Source organism: Pinus tabuliformis, chromosome 3_2, assembly GCF_031772625.1.
Source record: "Pinus tabuliformis cultivar Carrire ecotype Pingquan chromosome 3_2, CPIR1, whole genome shotgun sequence".
Taxonomy (NCBI): domain Eukaryota; kingdom Viridiplantae; phylum Streptophyta; class Pinopsida; order Pinales; family Pinaceae; genus Pinus; species Pinus tabuliformis.
Genome location: NC_142302.1, coordinates 500,365,748 through 500,385,596, shown reverse-complemented (window position 1 = coordinate 500,385,596; position 19,849 = coordinate 500,365,748). Strand labels below are relative to the sequence as shown.

Sequence of the window (19,849 nt, the reverse complement as noted above, 5' to 3'; positions counted from 1 at the left end):
GCAGATACAAATGCTGAAGAGGAAATCTTATATTTTAAAAAGATGCAAAAGAAGAATACGGATCTGATCTTTGCTAAGGTCAATCATAACCTGAGTAATCATATGGGACAAACATACTTTTGACAGTATCAGCAAAGCCCCAATATGTTCTGAGATAAAGAGAACTGTCTCAGCTTTGGATCAGATCTCTCAACAACTGATTGATTCGTTTTGGAAGCTGGCTAGCAAAGTCCATCTCAAACTGTCTTTTCAACCAATGATTAGCTAAGTACGTAGCAAGAAAACTCAAACCTCTTGTTGGGAATACCTAGTGCCTCATTTAAGACTTTGTATTTGTGAATGAAATAAAAGATAATAGCGTTATGCCTTACGATCTTCTTGTGAAGTTTTTTGCGATTGCCCTTGCCAGACAAATTCCCACCACTGAAGTTCTTGATATTATAAAACATAAAATTGATCCCTAGACAACAAAAACAGTAGAAGCGTGCTTGAGATCCACATCTTCTAGTTTCCAAGGAACTCATTATGCACAAACGAGTGGCATTCACATGGGCTCACCCTTGTCCTCTCCACCTTGAATGGTGGTGGTGTTTCATCAACAAGACAAATGTCTAGTGGTCCTGTTGATCCCTCAACAGGACCCATGCCCTGGAGCACAGGGACTCCCCATTAAAATTTTGGTTTCATTGATTTCATTTAGAAACCTTCCTTTTTTCATGAGACCTAGGATGCTTTGTTAGATGATTAACTGATGGTGACTTACAGTGTATTTGATGTTTACTCTTGAACGCCCTTAAAACACCCTTTGCTTGCATACTTCTAAATTGCGACGAATGAAGCTTTGGTTAGAAAGCTCTTCTTTGATTGTTCAGAATACCAAGAATCAGTTTTACATCACATCAATATTAAATGCATTCCAAGGCAAGCGATGAATGTGCATAGCACAAAAATGGTAATAAATGCATTTTCCACAATAAGCTTTGCACAATCATTAGATGCTTTTGGTATATAGTATTAGTCCACCTCAATTCTAGTATATTCTCATGTAACAAGCATTAAGCACCTTTGACAGCAAGCATTACTTTCCATACAACTCTAGGAATCTAATGCATATGCGTAATTAATAATAAACACATATCAACATTAGCATTAAAAATGCACTTAATAAGGGACGCGGATGTTATGAATGCGTTTAAAAATTAATACTCAAGGCAGGATAAGAATAAAGGAAACCATCAAAACTGTGATATAATATAGTAATTCTATTTACAAATTGTATTCTATTTAGCAATTTTGGCGACCACTACGATGAAATATAATTTTTTACAATATTAAAGCTCTGAATTATTAAAAATATGCAAACACAACTATTTCCATGTGAGAATGTTGTCGATTATTACCTTTTGTTGTTTTTGATAGGTTTGATTCTAGACGAGGTGTTTTCTTTCCCAAATCCACACCAATTTCAGTACTAGAAAACGAATTTGAATCCATGCTTTGTTTCGAAGTTCCTGTATATTGTCATGTAACAAGCATTAAGCACCTTTGACACGAAGCGTTAACTTTCCACACAACTCGAGGAATTTAATGCATATGCGTAATTAATAATAAACACATCAATATTAGCATTAAAAATGCACTTAATAAGTGACTCGCACGTCATGAATGCTTTTAATACTCAAAGCAGGATAAGAATAAAGGAAAGCATCAAAACTGTGATATAATATAGTAATTCTATTTACAAATTGTATTGTATTTACCAATTTTGACGACCACTACGATGAAATATAATTCTTTACAATATTAAAGCTCTGAATTATTAAAAATATGCAAACGCAACTATTTCCATGTGAGAATGACTGTCGATTATTACCTTTTGTTGATTTTGATAGGTTTGGTTCTAGACAAGGTGTATTCTTTCCCAAATCGAAACCAATTTCAGTACTAGATAACGAATTTGCATCCATGTTTTGTTTCGAAGTGCCTGTATGCACATGTTAAAGAAATAATTATTTAAAAAAAAAAAAAAAAAAAATAAACAGTAGATTATAGTTTATAAATCAATTATTTTAAATTGAACAGAATTTCCATGCAAGCATGCAAAAGAATGGCCTAATTTGTGCATCAGAAATACGATTGTAGAAGTCAAATAGATATTGGGATACATCATTAATATATTGTCCAAAACCATACCATGTTCCCTCCATAATTGCATAACAAAAGGGATTTCAGTTCTACATGTTGTTGCATATTATGAGATCTTCAACATAGCATATACGTTTATGATGCATTAACATCATCCCAAAGAAGCAACAAGACAGTTAGGAATAAGCTCACGAATTCTGTCACGAAAGACCAATAATAGAAAAAAAAATCAAGAGAAAGAGAACATTGAAGCCTAGCTAGTCTCCTAAAGTTCCATACGAACTGCCCACTCATCCAATTAATCAGAAAATACATGTGACGTACTAAGTACTTCCATAATATATCAGAGTACTTTATAATTTCCATTAATATTGATATAAGTGAAAATAAATGTATGAAGCACACATTCACTTTTGAAAGAGAAAAAGAATGAGAGAAAATACTATATAGTATAATTAGATAGACAGCGTAATGTCAAGTAGGACATGTTGCCGCAAAATCTAGCAGGCCCGGTGCAAAGCCTCACCGAACGAAGGGTAGACCTTATGGCAACAAAGAGGAAGGGTTGCCACTGTCACCTCAACAACCTTCCTCCTAGTCTTTAGTGGGATTTAAACCACAAGGGTAGCTTCCCTAAATCACCAATAAGGATATTCGAATACTAGGGCCAAGGTGATGAGTTTCTAAAGGTCTAAAGATGTATAGAGCTTGGCAGGGCCAAATATAACCTAAGTTTTCAATGCTAAGGTTCAAGCACCCTAAAGTTAGACCATTAAATGGGCTGCTATAAGTTAGGCTTTGGATGGTCTTCAATAATATGGCATTCAATGTCATATAGCAGCCTAAGAAAATTCCTTAAAATGATCTTCAACAAGAACAGAGCAAGGAATTCAAAAAGAGACTAGTGTTTCACTAGGGTAAATTCTCTCAAGACTGTTAGATATGCATAAACAACAATATAAAAGGGCAATGTCAGCCCTTCTAGGGTAAGTTAGCCTATTCCCTTTATGCTATATCTTGTTTATATATAATTTATAGAGACTAACACTAAACAAAGAGCCAAACAGCATGCAACAAAACAAGAAATTTTCTGCATAAATCAGGCCTAAACCCTAGCAGCTTCCCTAGCCTTCTAGGAGAGAGAAAATAAGAAGGATTTTCCTTTAGGTTTTAAGGTGATCAACACACTTTTGGACAAGCGCCTTATCCTACAAGGATTAATGGAGTCTTTATGGCATAAACATCCAAGGAAAGAATTTGAAGGAGTAACTTTTAGAACCCTAGATATTGCTCTTGTGCAGGGAGAAATTAAGCATAAGGCCTGCACATGTAGATTTTGCTCATAGGCCTTGAAGAGGACAATTTCACATGCAATTATGAAGCAAAATGTTAGCAATGATAGAACATTTAGTCATGTTACAAGTGAAACCCTACTTTAAATATTAAAGCATGCAAAATATCAATAATAAGCAATAAAATTGTAGCATTCCTACACAACAACACTTCTTTCAATCCCAAAACAATGTCTCCAAGCAAAAATCACTTCCATTTGTAAGTCACATCCATAAACCTCACATTTTTCCCAATGTAGCGAAAAAGAGACAAGTCGCACTCTATTAGAGAGAAGTTGAATTACACGTGTGATGATGAGACAAGTCGAACTCTATTTATATGAGCCTTCTTGAACACCAAGCTTCATGGGCTCAACGTTTCAACATCTGGGGGTCCCTCGGAGTGTCATGCATCTAGATGGATTTTCTTGTTTTGTCCTCATTTCATATGTCGTAAGAATTGCATGTAACTCATCCACACTCAACAAAGTTAGATCTTGTCTTTCCTTTAAAGTTGAGATTTTAGAATTAAATCTCATTCGGAGAGATCTAAGTATCTTTTGAACAATGACTCTATCTACGATCTTCTCTCCATTACTCTCATAGTATTAACGATATCATCAACCCGAAGAAATTAAGTTGCAATAGCTTCATCTTCAGGTGTTCAAAATGTTCCCTATAAGTTTGAAGCTTGGCCCCTTTGACTTTTTCATCTCCTTCATACACTTTCTTGAGCTTGTCCACATTAGTGTTGCAAACAGCTCGATAACATCTTGATTTTACATCGAAATCACAATTTTTTGGCCTAGCCGATGTTTGCTGATTTTTACTGATATTTTTATGGTATCATGATATTGCCGCTGTTTGCCAATTTTTACCGATATTTTCCCGATTTTTTGGTTTTCTGGACCCTTGGCAATTTTATCTCGATGCCAATGTCCGCAACATTGGTCCAGATTTTTTTTGTTGATTCACAATGTATAACCTTGACAAATTTTGATCTTGTCAGCTCTCCCAGAATGCAATACATAGCTTTTGAATTACTTTCATACAGTTTTCTTCCAACCGAATCTATTCGAGTAGAAGTTGGCACTTGAATTCATTTAGAACAACTTGCCAAACATCAACTCCTTGTGCCTGTAAGAATAATCTCATCCTTATGGTCCAAAAGGCATAATTTTGTCCATCAAATAATGGCAGGTCATATTTGGAGAGTTGTGCCTGCTTGTCCATGAGTCTTATTGAGATCTTCCTTCCAGTGGTTAAATTATTTCTGAAGGAACCACGCTCCAATACCAATCATTGGAATATTCAGCAATATTGAGAGGGGGGTGTGTGAATCAGTATTAACAATTTTCAACAATGAAATCTTGCAAATGTAGACCAAGATATAAAGCAAAGCACATAATAATAAAAATATACATTACACAAATATTTTTAAGTGGAAACCCAAAGCAGGAGAAAACCAATGAATGTTTTTCTTAATATACTAAAGAGTACATTCAAATTTATCAGCACCAACTCCCTGGTTTATCAGCACCAACTCCCTAATTTATCAACACCAACTGAAAGAAGCATCAACCCCCCGAATTATCAGGACCAAAACTTGTACAAGAGTCAATATTAGTTAAAGAAAGTATGCCCTCTTGGAAGCTTCTCTATCCTTCACACAAGCACTCGGTTTCTCAAAAAAGGCCTTCTTAGCAACAAAAACTTCCTTAACAAACCATACTTCAACTCAACCTCCTTAACAATAGAATCGAGACTGAAACTTGGACTTTAATGCACCTAAACTCATCCTTTAAGTAATCAGAACCCAACTTCTAGAACTCTTCCTCCTCCACAGGGTTCGGGCTCCTCAACAAAGAACAATGTTAATTTTTTTTAAATAGACCTAAAACTGACTTTCAAACACACCAAGATTTGGCCCTCAAAACAAGGCCTAACTTCGACCTTCTTTGTACTAGAATTTTGGTCCTAAAATTCAGCATCAACAAGGATAGGTCACTGCTCTCAGGGCAGGGCTGAAACTCAGCCTTCTACACTAGAATTCATCCCTCTACACAGATCTGAAATTTGGCCTTCAAATTGGATAGAATTCATCCATCAAGAACTGGTTTGCAATCATCCTTCTAACCAGGACCAGAAACCTTCAGAATATGTGCAGATATCCTTTCAAAATTAGCCACAAAACTTTTCCAAAATAAGCAAAAAAAACCCTTCAAAATGTGCAAAAAAATCCTTCCCCAGAAAGTCTCTCCAAATCAACTCCTCTTCACTTTTGGTTCATGAGGTTTGAACCTAGGAACTCCTTTTCTTCGCTTGTTTGAATATATCTGAACTTACTTGAGCGAGTGACTTGAAATGTTTCTTCTCGCGTGTATTAATTGTGCATTCAAGGTCTAGACTGGACTGACTTGTCCACTAGTTGGACTAGGTTGTGCAACTGGAAAAATGTATAGTGAATATCCAAAGAATCATTTCTCCTCAAACATGCGGAGTTAGAGGGAGTGCCATATAACTTTGGAAAGGTCTCGGAATAAGCTTTCCAACCACATATGTTATGCTTCAAATGGAAAACCAACAATCCAAAAACAAAATTTTGAAATGTGTTATTTGAATATGTAACTTTCTCTTTCATTTGGACAGCGTTTGACATCAATGACAACTTCTTTCAACATTTTCTTGGTGAATTGGTCATTCTTCTTCAAGCTTGTAACCCTGCATCAACATCTCCAATGGTTTTGTTCTTTGGGCGATGTATGCACAAATTTCAAAGTTGTTTTGGGTGGAGATTTTGCTTCTTATTCTTGTTCTTCCTTTGTAGTAGTCTCTTCTTGGTCCATGTAGATGGTTATTTCTGAATTCTCGCTTGTTTTTTCTTCTTTTTTCTCTGGCTATGCTTTGTCTATTCTTACGTCAATATTTTCCATAACTTTGTGTAGTCTTTTATTGTAGCATTTGTAAGATTTACTTCTTTTTGAGTATCCAAGGAAGATTCCTTCGTCTACTCAGAGTCAAATTTGCTCAATTTATCATCATTTATCTTCATGTAACATTTGCTTCCAAAAACTCTGAAACATTTAACTGAAGTTGGCATGCATTTCCATAGCTCACATGGTGTCTTTTTGCTGTTAACTCAAAATTGCACTATGTTCATGATGTACACAGTTGTGGCAACTTCTCTCAAAAACTTATATGGTCATATTTCCTCTAACAACATGGTTATTGTTGTTTCTTGTACTAATATGTTCTTTCTTTCTACATCTCCATTATGTTGTGGACTTCTTGCACGTGAAATTTGTCTCTTAATTCCTAACTTCTCACATAATTCATTAAAATAACTTGAGGTAAATTCACTTCCTTTATTTGATCTTAGACATTTGATTCTCAAATCAATTTCATCTTCAACTAAGGCTTTAAATGATCTAAAAGTATCTAGTGCCTTCGATTTTGCTTGAAGAAATGAAACCCAAACCATTCAAGTATAATCATCAATAAACAGCATAAAGTAAATTTCAACTTGCAGGCTTCACGTTCTTGTTGGTCTGCATAGATTTGTGTGGACAAGCTCTAGTGGTCCTGACGTCAAGCACTCCTTTGACTTAAAGATTGTTACCCACCACCCATAGGTAGTATACATAGGAGAAAAAAAATCGCCTAGATGGTCCTCAGCCAGCAACCAATAGCCACCAAATAGCTCGATGTGCCACTATCTCCGCCACCTGAGCCAGCCATATGCTCCCTCGCCCATTTTTTATGATTGTATGTTTGAAGGTGGGCCTTCCAACCCCGAAGGTATGGCATTTCATTGTCTAGTTAGGTATTTCTATTTACTTATCATGCATTAGTCAGGGGATTCGGTAAAAAGAGTGGGCTTGGTTTGTACTCTTGTCTCCTATGTCCAACTTGATGGGTAACCTTGTATCCTAGCACTGTAGGATTTCCTTTATTGGCTACTAGCTTTAGGGGTGGCACTACATGTGAAACCCTAGTTTGGTTGCGTGGTCCCACCTCCCGACACCATATACATCACTCCCCTCTGCTCATGATAACCCCATTCATCATATTTCCCATCTGGGTCCACATTTGTCCATTGGGCCCACAAGGAGTTAGCCTCCCCTTTCCCTTGCCCAAACTTTGGGTCTAACCTGAAACAATGCCCTGAAGGTTGATGCAACTAAAAGAAAAGAAAAAGCATAATTTGGCCACTCTCAATAGGCAAAGTACCATAAAATGGAAAAGATGGTCGGGACATACAAATTTAGGACATGGGAGAAAGCCAAACATGTGTTATACCCCTATCATCATGGCCATCAACTTAGGACATGGGGGAAAGCCAAACATGTGTTATACCCCTATCATCATGGCCATCAACCTGGTTGATAGGGCCCCTCATATTGGCCCCTTTCATCATTAGGGAACGGATGATTTTCCCAACCCCTGGTGGGCAATGAACTACCCCACCTAAAGGGAGTATTCACTGTTATATCCTATGTATCATGCTCTCATCCCCTGGAGACCCAAGCAGTTACAAAGGAAAATATATAAAAGCCAAAAGGCATATGAAGAAGCGTGGAAAAACAATGATCGAGGTAACTCATGTACCACGATTTCTCCTTCCTACATGCATATACCCAACTGTGGCCTTCCCCTATTTTAGCTACCCTTGTACTGTGGCATGTGGCTTAGATCCTTCCCCTAATGCCCCACTCCATTCCATCATTATTCCAGATACCACCTGCCATTTGATGGATGTACCATGGACATGTCCCCCCCTTAGAGGTTGAAACCACCTAAATTCTATAGGGTCCTTGATTAACCTTCTTCTTGAACTTGGAGACACTTGTATGTTCTGAAGCCCATTATGGAAGGGTATGCTACTATGAAGCGTTCACTTGGATCCATGATTTGTAAGCTCATTTACTCAATTGCACTAATGTTGGTTGTACTGGAAGGTCAAGTGACACATTGGATCTTATACAAGATTGTAGGCGGGTCTTCATCTGGGATTTGGTCTCCCTATACGAGGTCCAAGCCCTCCAGAGGGTCATTTGTAGGGTGAGCGTTGAGAGCCACGTGTCTCCACCATAGCAGAGAGCAAATTGCCACTCCATGGGATCCTTTAGTTTCACTCATGGCTTGCTCATGTTCCACCTATTGGACGCTGATGATGCACCTGGACCAGCTTGCCCAGCTGACTCCACTCTTGCAACACACACTTGGACACTGATCCAAGACCCAGATGAGGATGTATTTCGCCATAGGAGACAATGGGAGGGCTTGCATCATTCTTACATCCCTTACAAATGGAACGCAGGCTTGTTCGATCCATTTGGAGACCCATGAGGATGTTTTGTGCCCCATGCCTACTTGGGGATACCACAAGTTGTTTGCTTGGATATCAAGGGGGCACCCCCTTCATCACTATTTTTGGAGCCCTTCCATCCATTTTGGCACATGTTGGACTTCACTAGGCCTTCCAACAACCCTCCTAGCTATTGTATTATCATTTCGGCCCTCATGAGAGGCTTATTTTTCATGTTATGAAGCTATTCATTAGGCTTGTCACCAATTAGGGTGTTATTTTGGACATTAGAGACGCTTTTAGGGGTTTGTTAAGCTAATTAGACCCTTTGAGCTATTAGAGGCTCATATAAATACAAGTGAGGCCTCATTTGTAACTCATCATCACTTGGATTTGGATCATTGTTTCTTCTGGAATTTCGCTATAGCTATTGGAGGATGAATTGGAGATTCTTTAATGCATTTTGATGTTTGGGTTAATGCTATTCTATTTTGGAGCTTCTCTCTTGCAAATGTGATGGATGGATATACGCTTTTGCCATGTAAGTTTCTCTTTTATGTGAAATTTTCATTATATGTTTAACGTATGGAATATTGCATCATGATGTTGCTTGTGCTCTAAATTATGCAAAAATCTTCAATCACTTTGGTAATCTTGATCTATTGCATGTGTTATTCATCGGGCAAGAAAAAGTGAATGTTCCTAAGGGTTGTCTTTGAAAACCTAACCCTAGAACTCCATTGTTTGACATGTCGAAGTATAAATCCTTGTTTTAGCTGGGTAGTTGCTTCATTAAGGCATGTGAAGCTGCAAATAGGCTCCTTAATAGAACAAAACCCTAAATCAATTTCATTCTTGACTCCATTCTCCCAATAGACTAAGAACTGGTCCTAGACCCTTGGTGATCACATTAACTTAACGAAATATCATTCTTTCACCTCTTTTCTTCGTCTTTTCTTTGTTGCATAAGGATAAGGAAATTTTATAGGGCTTGGTGCGAAATTTTAGGCAGGAGGAACTTTAGGATTTCATCCAGACAAGTTTCTTCATTTTTGTCTCCTCTAGGCACCTCCAGTTTTGAACGAATTCTGACGGTGGAATTTCAAATAAATCGATGCCCTAGCTATCACACCAAGAGGGAACCCTTGAAGTTGCTTTGACTTGGGGATTTCTTGAAGGTTGGCACTTTGTAGTTCATCATTCAAAACCTTTTCTCTTAACTATAGGTAATCATTGGATGAGCCATTTACCACAGTATATCTCTCAACCCTTGATCTCTTATAGTATTTCTCTCAAGGGGTTTTTCGTGGAAAGTCACCCTAGCATCTCCCAAAGTTCACACTTAAATTGAATATTTCCATTGAGTGAGACATCCTTGCCTCACTTTGAACCATAGTATAAACACATCAATCACAAGTGAGGGATATTGGAAGTTTTGATCTTAGGCATTCATCAGTTTTGAATATTCCTAAACGTGAGGCCATCATTCCCTTAAGCCTTTCTTGGAGAGCCCTTCTTTTGCTTCTAAAACAAGTAACCTATTATCTGAGCATCTCTTGTGAATGGGCATTTGAAATCACATTATGCATCGTTATTGACCTCATCATTCTAGTGATTTCCTATACCAGGACTCCTCCCATCGGTGAAAGTCTATAAAGAGCAGGGGACATTGACTAAGGTGACAGTGGGTCCTTGTCTCATTGTTGCCACTTGATCTAGTAATAGTCCCTTTGGAACCCCTTCTAGGACCCTTGCTAAATTAAGCAGTAACTTTTTTAGTGTCGTTGTCAGGGACACGAGATGTGTGCCTTGTTCCCCATAAGACAATATTGACATATCATTCTTAGCAACTCCTTTGGAACAACGAAGCACTGGTTCTTCATTGAATTTGAAGGTCAATGCTTGTAGGGTGGAGCAAGCATTTCTTTAGGCATATTTAAGTTCACCCTAGCAACTCCTACATAATTTACTTGTATATTTCAATAAGATGTCTTTCTTTGATGATTTTCTCGCTTTGGACATCGCTAGCATCCTTGGACACCCAATTAATGTCACAAGGAGGATGGTACGTGGGGTGCCTATGTTTGATGGTGATCCACTCTCTGCAATTGATCATGTAGAAATATTTATAGCGCATACCTCAAAGGAGAAAGTGGTCCACCAAGATGTCCTTATACTGTTGTTCATGAGATCTCTCCATGGTCATAATTCATGGTTACATAATCACGAACCTAGGAGCATTTCATCTATTAAGGAATTCTTTGATGGCCTTCTTAGACATTTTCAGGTATGCCCTACATTAAACATTCAAGAGGAAGCCTTTATTGAGCATCATCATGACCTTGGGAATCTAGATGATGAGCAGGAAGGAGGGTCCTCCTCAGGTCCACATGACGAAATGGGTGATGAAGATAATTTTAAGAACATGTGTGATAGGGAGGATGAGTCTATGGAAAGTGAAGTTGAGGTTAAAATTCCCAATAATCCACTCTTTGAAGACCTTGGAGAAGGTGACACCATAACCCCTTAAAACTTTGATATCAGTGATTACTTACATATTGAAGAAGGAAAATGGGAGGTTCATGGGAATAGTTTTGACAAGGACCCTATCTATGACACCGATGATGATGATATCAATAGGAGCCTTGTCCCTGATCACTACCCTGGGGTTGTAGTTGAGTTGCACATGGACCCTTTCCTCAACCCTTCATTTAATAAGGAATCTTTTCTCACATCTGAGTATGATCATCATGAGCAACGTACTTGTTCCGTCTGCCCATGTCATCAGTGTCCCTATCCTTCTAATCATGACCCTATGGTGGCCACAAAACATGATACAAATGATAAAGACCATGATGGGGATGATATGCTTGAGGTTTCCATCCATCAAAGGTTTATGAGGCTAATTGTTGGCATCTCTATCTTTTGGTTGGAGGAAAGGATCTCATGGAATAGATTTCATCCCTTTGTTCCCTTTTCCCCCATGATGCTCCATGTGTAGACATTTTATTTTCCCACCTCTCGCCCTCGTGACCTTCCCTGTAGCCAATCCCGCCCTTGCCTTTGGATATATTACCTAAGTAAGTTAAGGAGCAGTTGTTCTCGTAGTGCTTGGATGATATGTTGGTTGCATTGGGTATATTATTACATTTAGTACCTATATGGTATAATACGCATGTTAGAGTAGGACGCATTGGATGTTGAATTTTCACATTAGAACTAGCATCATGTGATATTATCATGCTAGATTAGTGGCATTTAATTTAAATTTGCATTTAGAGTAAATTTTATTTCTAGTTGATTTTATGGCCTAGTATTAAGCATGGGTTATCATAAGAAACCACAAAAACGCATTGCCCTGTGTTCTTGGTCTTTGACATGTGCAGGTAACAAGTCTGCAGTCCCAAGAGATTATTGGTGTTCTCATCACCTCCTCGTTCGAGTACGTTCATGCACTCTTCTGAGAGATCATGTCCCAGTTGGAGCCAGATGTTACCCACCACCCGTGGGTAGTATCCATAGGAGAAATTTTTAACTGGTTTCGCTCTTTATAATTGTTGTACTCATTTCCATAGGAGAAATTTTTTACTGGTTTCACTCTTCATAATTGTTGTACTCATTTCAATATGTATCCTAGGTAACAAACAAGAAAAGAAAAAGTTATTATTATGAAAGCATGGGTATCATGTTCATTATTGATAGTCTTCTAGGTAAAGGCATGTTCTTCGTCTTTCTAGGGTTTGTTAGGTCTTAGGATTTATTGTCTTGAGTCAAAGGAGTCAACATCATGTTTATAAGACCCTTCCGAGCAAAAATATACTTGTAAAAAGAATTATTTTTTAGTATAGAAAGTCCTGGAAGCTACAAAGTACAAGTCAGCCCTAGAAACATCAATTCGGCCTAAAGGACGGAATTCGACCCCTTGAGAAGGCTATATAAAAGAGCATTTTCACCTCATTTGAGATGCACTCACTCACACAAGATCGATCGACTAGAAAGAGTTCTATCTAAAGCTAGGAGAAGCAGAAAAGAAGAGCGAAGGTCTTGGAGAAAGAAGAAGGACGAAGTTTCTTGTTTTTGGGCTCTATCTCTCTCACACATGCGAACATCTAGGGTTTTTGGTGCTACAGAAGGAGGCTGAAATTGCAAGTCCAAGTTGCAGTAGGACGAAGTGCAGACTCTTGTCACTAGAAGGGGGAAAACCTTATATTGACCTTGTTGACCTTGGAGAGTTGCCTTGCTCTAGGAAGGGGTCTTAGAAGGAGGTTGGATTAGGATTTCCAGAGAAGCTACGGGGACGAAGTTGCAGGGTCAAAGTTGTTGGACGAGTTGCAATGCTGAAGCTAGCAGGTCAAAGTTGCAATATTGAAGTTGGTTAATACAGATCAAAGGAAGGACTTGAGGCAGGGCTGACTTGGTGCTAGGAGAAGAACTAGTCTAGGGTTTGCGTCTTTGTGTCTCATTTGAAGCAGATTCTAAGAAGAGAAGATTGTCCTTGAGGAAAATGAGGCATTTCATGTAGTTCCCTTGTCCTTTATGTTGAAAAATGTAACTAGTGTTGGTCTTCATAACTGTATTTGAGTGAAGAATTATTGTATTTATCAAAAGAAAGAAAAACAAATTTTATTGTAAAAGAAATTGACTTATTAAAGCATGGGTTTCATGCTTGAGTCAATGATTAATAGGTCAAAGCCTCCATTGCAGGCTTCTAGGGTTTGTGTCAACAGTCCTTGTCCTTGTCTTTATGTAAAAGACCCTTCTTGGGCTTTATCAATCAGGAAAGAAATTCATTTTAGAGTCAAAGAATTCATTTAGGCTTCCTCCACCAAGTCGGCCTCAAGGAAGACAAGTCAGCCTAATTGGGAAGCAAAATCCACTATATAAAGTCAGCAACTCGACCTCATATCAAAGACTTATTTGCTAAATTATCCTAGGAATATTATCCCTTGCATATCCTTCTACTTTAAGTTTTGTAATGTTTTCTTTTATGTTTTGATTTCTAGAGTTTGTAGATCTAATATATCTTGTTAGAACTTTTTGGATTGTTTAAGTTGTAGGTATCCCTCAGAAAGACTAGATTAAGAGGGAGCCTTCACCATTTTACCAAAAGATAAGTATATTATTCTTTGTTTCATCTTTCATGTTTGGTTTCCTCCTCACATCGAGATTTGTTTGTATTGTATACTCATAACCTTTTTCTTTATATTTTCCTTGGTAGGAAAGTTTGTAGAATACACAAAGGTTATGGAGGAAACTTCAAAGGAAAGATTTGAGTCATAAAAGAAGCTTTGTTGCAAAGGAAGCCCTTCAGAATGATACTTTACAAGGTTTGTTAAAGAACAACTCAAGGTATGTACTAAACTACCAGTTTTGTCGCAAAGTTTTCTTCATACTACTGGTATGATCATTCTCACTTGAAATTTGTTTTATATTACTAACATCTTTATGACTAAGGGTTTGAATCATAAATATTATTGTTAGGGTGTGTTACCCACCATTTTGTGGGTAACATCCCTAGGAGAAAAAAATTCTCCAAGATGGTCCTCAGCCGGCAACCAACAGCCATCAACTAGCTCATTATGCCATTTCTCCGCCACCTGAGCTAGCCATGTGGTCCCTTGCCCATTTGCCATGATTGTATGTTTGAAGGTGAGCCTCACGAAGCTAAAGGTATGCCTTGTCATTTTGAAATTGAGTCTTGTAGTTTGCTTATCATGGACACTTTTGAGTATGGATTAATGGGGAGATTCAGCAGAAAGAATGGGCTAGGTCTGTGCTTCTATCCCCTAGACCCCTTTTAGGACTTAACCTTGGATTCTAGTCCCGTGGGATCTCTTTTACTGACCACTTGGTTTCAAGGATGGTATTTCATGGGCAACCCCGATTTTGGTCGCGTGGTCTCACTCCCTTATCTGCTTACATTACCCCCTTTCCATTCATTACTACCCCATCCATCACTTCTCCCACCTAGGTCCAGCTTCCTCCATAGGGTCAGCTCACCCCTTCCCCTTGCCCACACCTTGGGTTGTGGCTTGGAATGAAGTCCAGAGGTTATGCAACTAAAAAGAAAGTCAAAAGCGTATATGGCCACATTCAATAGGAAAAGTACCACAAAATGCAAAAGATGATCGAGACAAAAGCATTTAGCACGTGGGAAAAAGCCATTACATGAAGCCCTACCCCATCATCATGGTCATCACCCTAGTTCCAACAGGTTTTATGAACCTCCCTCATCATATAGGAACCCCCAGATCTACAACACACACTTGGCAAATGATCGAGGACTTCTATGATGATGTGGCATATCCTACATTGCCATCCTAGCCCTTGAAGGCAACCTACAGGCATCTTCAACTTGTTTGGAGACCCATGAGGAAACTTGTGTGCCCCCACAATCATTTGGAGCACCACAGGTTATTACAAGGGGCCAACCCCTTGTCCACTACTTTTAAGGGTCTTATTCTTCATTGTGGCACCCATGGACCTCATCAGGCCTCTTAGAGGGCCCTATGACATGCATAGATTATTATTTGTCATCTTGAGAGGCTTATATTTTCATTTGCGAGCTAGTTTGGTAGGATTGTCACCAAAGTTATGTCATTTGCACATTATTTTATTTTTAGGGGCTAATGTAGGCTCATTAGCTAAATCGAATTCCTAATTGGTGTACAAATAGGAGTTAGTTGGATTCATTTGTATCATCACTTGACTTGGGATCTCTCTATCTTTGGAGAATTTCGCACTTTTTCCTTAGAGGACTATTTTGGATGGATGATGGATGAATTTTGATGTATGGATTTGGGCTATTTCTATCTTGGAGCTTCTTATTTGCAAATGTGATGTTGGTTGGATATACTCTCTAACATTCTGAGTGCAAATTTAACGCTATTTTTTTGTTGCTACATACCTTTGAATTTTGCTATAATTAGGGCTAATTGTTGCATGTATGAAATGTGGAATTATATGTCTATTTAGCCTATTCTTTGTATGGGCCATCGTTAGATGAATGAAATATCCTAGAGATCATGTTATCTTGATAATCTTGCACCATTTGTATGAAGTATAAATGCTTGAAAGTCACATTTCTTCTCTTTCTTCTAACATTGGACGAAGTTGACTTTTGGAGCCTCCTTGAACAAGAAACTAAATCTTTCTTCATTATTATCCTTGACTCCATATCCCCAATTGAATTAGGCACTGGTCCCTCAAAAGGGCGATCATTTTAACCCTCTTTTTACCCCTTTTCCCTTTCTCCCTAGGTCTAGCCTCATTAGGTCACCTAGGACATCAATTTCCCCGGGAAATTGGCCACAAAAAAAAAAAAAAAAATTGAGCTACTAGATACAACTACGCTGGTAGGTCCCTTTGCTCTCCTCCAAATTTGAAGCAATTCTGACGGTGGAATCATCGGATACCTCAAGCCCTAGCTCTAGGATCAAGTTTTGCCTAGGTGTTCACAAGGCTAGAACCTAGTAGGATCAATTTGACATCATTGGAAGAAATTCTTGTTTGATCCTTTTCCCTCACCTTGGCCAGGTTAAGAACATCATTGGTTGCCTAAATCCATCCCCTAACCTGGGCTGGGTCCACTTGGCCTCGTGTGGTCCCATTTTTCACCAAAGCTTATTTATCAAGGACTACTAGAGAATCCAAGTTCTCAAAAGGATTTTAGGGACTTGAGAACCTCCTTCATAGGTCTTATCCTTCTACCTCAACCCTCTAATCCTCATCCCCTCTCCCTAGAGAATAAAGTCCCTTGCTTAAAAGGCAAGCAAGTCCCACTCTTCATTCTATCCTAGGGAAAGGGTTTCTAAGGTCACTTCACACCCTTTCATTGATCTATACTTTATAAGAGACTTCCTAACTACCAGGTCTCCTCCCATCGGTGAAAGTCCGTAAAAAGTAGGAAGCCTTAGTTGTGGTGACAGTGGTCTAAGTCTCCATCATTGCCCTTAGATTGAATCTACCCTTGTTATACGATCTCTTGTCATTTGATCATCTTTGTGAAACCAGTACCTTTAGGGTTCACTGTAAAGCCCTAGCCTCTTGATGTTAAGGGTATGCCAATGTTAATAATGAAACCCTAGTCTACTTAAGGGTTATAATGAAATCCTATTCTTTTGAAGTTTAGGGTTTTGATAATGTTGTGGTAAAAATCCTAGTTCTCTAGGATTTGTTGTTAATGTCTAGGTTATATAATGAAACCTTAGATTTTTTAGAAATTGGTCGTTTAGGGTTTATGAACAAAACCCTTGTAATAGCTAATGCAAGGTCCTAGGAATGAAACCCTAGGCGTATATTCTTTTGTAAGATCAAAACCCTTCAAAATTGTTATCTAATTCTAGAATTTGATGTTTGCATCTAGGGTTTACAACAAAATGATAGAAGGAAATAACAATGAAACCCTCGATATGAAATTCTAGTACGCTAATTTGATTGTTGATATACATAATTTGACTTTATTCGTGAAATCTAGGGTTTGCAACAAACCCTAGTAGAGTTTGACTTATAATTCTAAAAGCATATTGTTAAAACCTTATGATTGTATTGATATCTTGGTTGAGTCTCAAAGATGGAGTCTAGGGTTTATAACAAAACTCTAGCAAGATGTTGAAGTCTAGTATATAAAAGATGTGACCCTTGCTAATTATGAACCTAACCAGGTTTAGATATTTGATGACTAAAGCTTGAACGTTTTGATGCTTCTATTGTAATGACATGATTTTAATATAGTTGACTTCATGCTTCTGTATATTTGTATTTCGTTGTACTTGCTATTAAAGTTTTGCAGTTACCCAATCTTCAAGACGTTGAAGATGTTCATAATTGAAGATGATAATAATGATGAGCATGATGAAGGAAGCTACATTAATGATGATGATCAAAATAACCTTAATTCCATGAGAAAGAAATAAGGCCTTGAAATGCTTCTGCATATTTGTATTTCGTTGTACTTGTTATTAAAGTTTTGCAGTTACCCAATCTTCAAGATGTTGAAGATGTTCATAATTGAAGATGATAATAATGATGAGCATGATGAAGGAAGCTACATGAATGATGATGATCAAAATAACCTTAATTCCATGAGAAAGAAATAAAGCCTTGAAAAATTGATGTCTCTCCAAGAAGAAGGAAGTTGTTGAGTTGAAAGGGAGCTTGGATAGAAGAGAGGGTATATCTGCCCAATTAAGAGGGAGGGCATATTATGACAGTAATAGTAAATACCTTGAAGAATGAATGAAAGTACTACAGGTAGATTTGCAAACAAAATACTTGAGAAGTATTGAGGTTGTATTTGGTGTTACTGAAGAAGTGAAAGAAGAAAGCTTTTGACAAGTTGTATTTGGATAACTTGATGATGATATAAGTAGCATCATAATGATTATGGACCCCGAACGTTTGTTGTGTTTGTGCAAATCTCTCCATAAGAAGGTTGAATGTTTGAAGCATGCTTAGATTGGTGGATATATATGGTTTAGTTAATAAGGAGAGATGAAGCATCTTGTGGCAACAAGATGCTTGGGAGGACATATGGTCAGCCTATGTGTTGATGTCTGGATCCCGAAGTACGGGGGGTGACATTGGTCTTGGAGCTCCGACCTGTTGAAGAATCTAGGGCAATGTAGGTTAATGAGATTCTTCTAGTCATGTTAACTACTTGTGAGGTGTTTTTAATTTTTCTTATTAGCATAATTCTTCACTTGTTATAATTAGAGTGTGTCTTCTCAATTCATCAAATAGTTACCAAAACAAAAGAGACAAGGACACAAGATGTTGGCTTTCTGCCACGGCCAAAACCTCCCACTCTTTGAAAGGAAAACCCGCACAAAATTCTTCTTATAGAGATTCCAATTGAAAAATACCAAGACCATGACCCTTGACCTATTGGGCCATTCCAAGACCAAGACACCAATCCTCTTCTTTGTCACTGTTGAGTTCATCATCATCACTGTTGCTTCACCGAGGTAATCATTATTGCATTACAGTTGCATCATTGTTGTACCTTCTCCTAGATCATTGTTTCACTCTCACTGAGATCATCACCATGTCAACAAGGTCTCTATACTGAGATATGTATGTATATACTGAGATCTTCATCATGACATTGTCTTCATCAATATTATGACCGAGATCATGGTTGCCATTATGCTGAGATCATGACTGTGTCTAGTATTCCGAGAGTGTATTATCCCAGGACTGTGACTATGCCAAGAGTGTATAACATAGAGATCACCTACATCTTATACCGAGATTGTGACAGTGTTCTTTCCTTGCACCGAGGTCTTCATCATCACAATTATGCCGAGAAGGTTGAGACTGTAATTACTCATTGTAATTACAGGCATCTCAGTTTTTCTGCCCTCCTATAATGCGGATTTCAGACCTATACCCATCCGAAGAATTCAGAGAATCCGAGTTCCTGTACCTCACTGTATCCACTGTAATTACCACCGAAGATTTCAGAGACATCTAGGATCCTGAACTGAACCTATATGACTAGCAATTGTCCCAAAAGGTACAAAGAGAGGCCGATAAGATTATTAAATTGGAATTGTTGAATTTTTCTAGAAGAGATGTTGGTTCAAGCCTAACGGATGAGCAATTTGAGCTGGGTAAAAGCTTTCTAATTGTTTTTTATTATGGTAAAATTATATTGATAATTCATTGGTTTTACTTTCAAAATCTTGAAGGAATTTGAAGAGCAGGTATAGAATTGCTTTGTGGGATTTGATCCCAAAATCATTGATTTGTAAATACATACTCAATGAAATGTTAATTGGTTGAAACCCTGCACAAATGTTTGATATAAGCAAATAAGCCGAAAAGGTTGAAAGGCTTAGACCTGCTTGGGACAAGCATAATCCTTACTCCACTCCAAATAAGAGTTGCAGTATACGGATTAGGATACTATGCAGGAAAGCATGCCTTATGAATAGAAAAGGCAAAAGATAACAGTGTTTTAATTGCCATATGCAAGGCCTTCACAGATTGCCCCATGACAGCATAAAAGGAACTAACAATATAAAACACGCATCCATAACAGCAAAGGTAAAAGAGCAGCAAA

The 19,849-nt window shown here is 38.0% G+C and overlaps 1 protein-coding gene across 3 annotated transcripts in view; it reads right to left on the bottom strand.

Moving 5' to 3' along the window:
- Positions 1-19,849, bottom strand: part of LOC149181477 (RAD3-like DNA-binding helicase protein) — a 371,454-nt gene that overhangs the window by 141,844 nt on the left and 209,761 nt on the right. For all 3 annotated transcript variants that reach the window (XM_089416629.1, XM_089416630.1, XM_089416631.1), the window contains 2 exons: positions 1,874-1,984; positions 1,401-1,511 (listed from right to left, as the gene is read on the bottom strand). In XM_089416629.1, the coding sequence (XP_089272755.1) occupies positions 1,401-1,511; positions 1,874-1,984 (222 nt within the window). The remainder of the gene's footprint in view (positions 1-1,400; positions 1,512-1,873; positions 1,985-19,849) is intronic.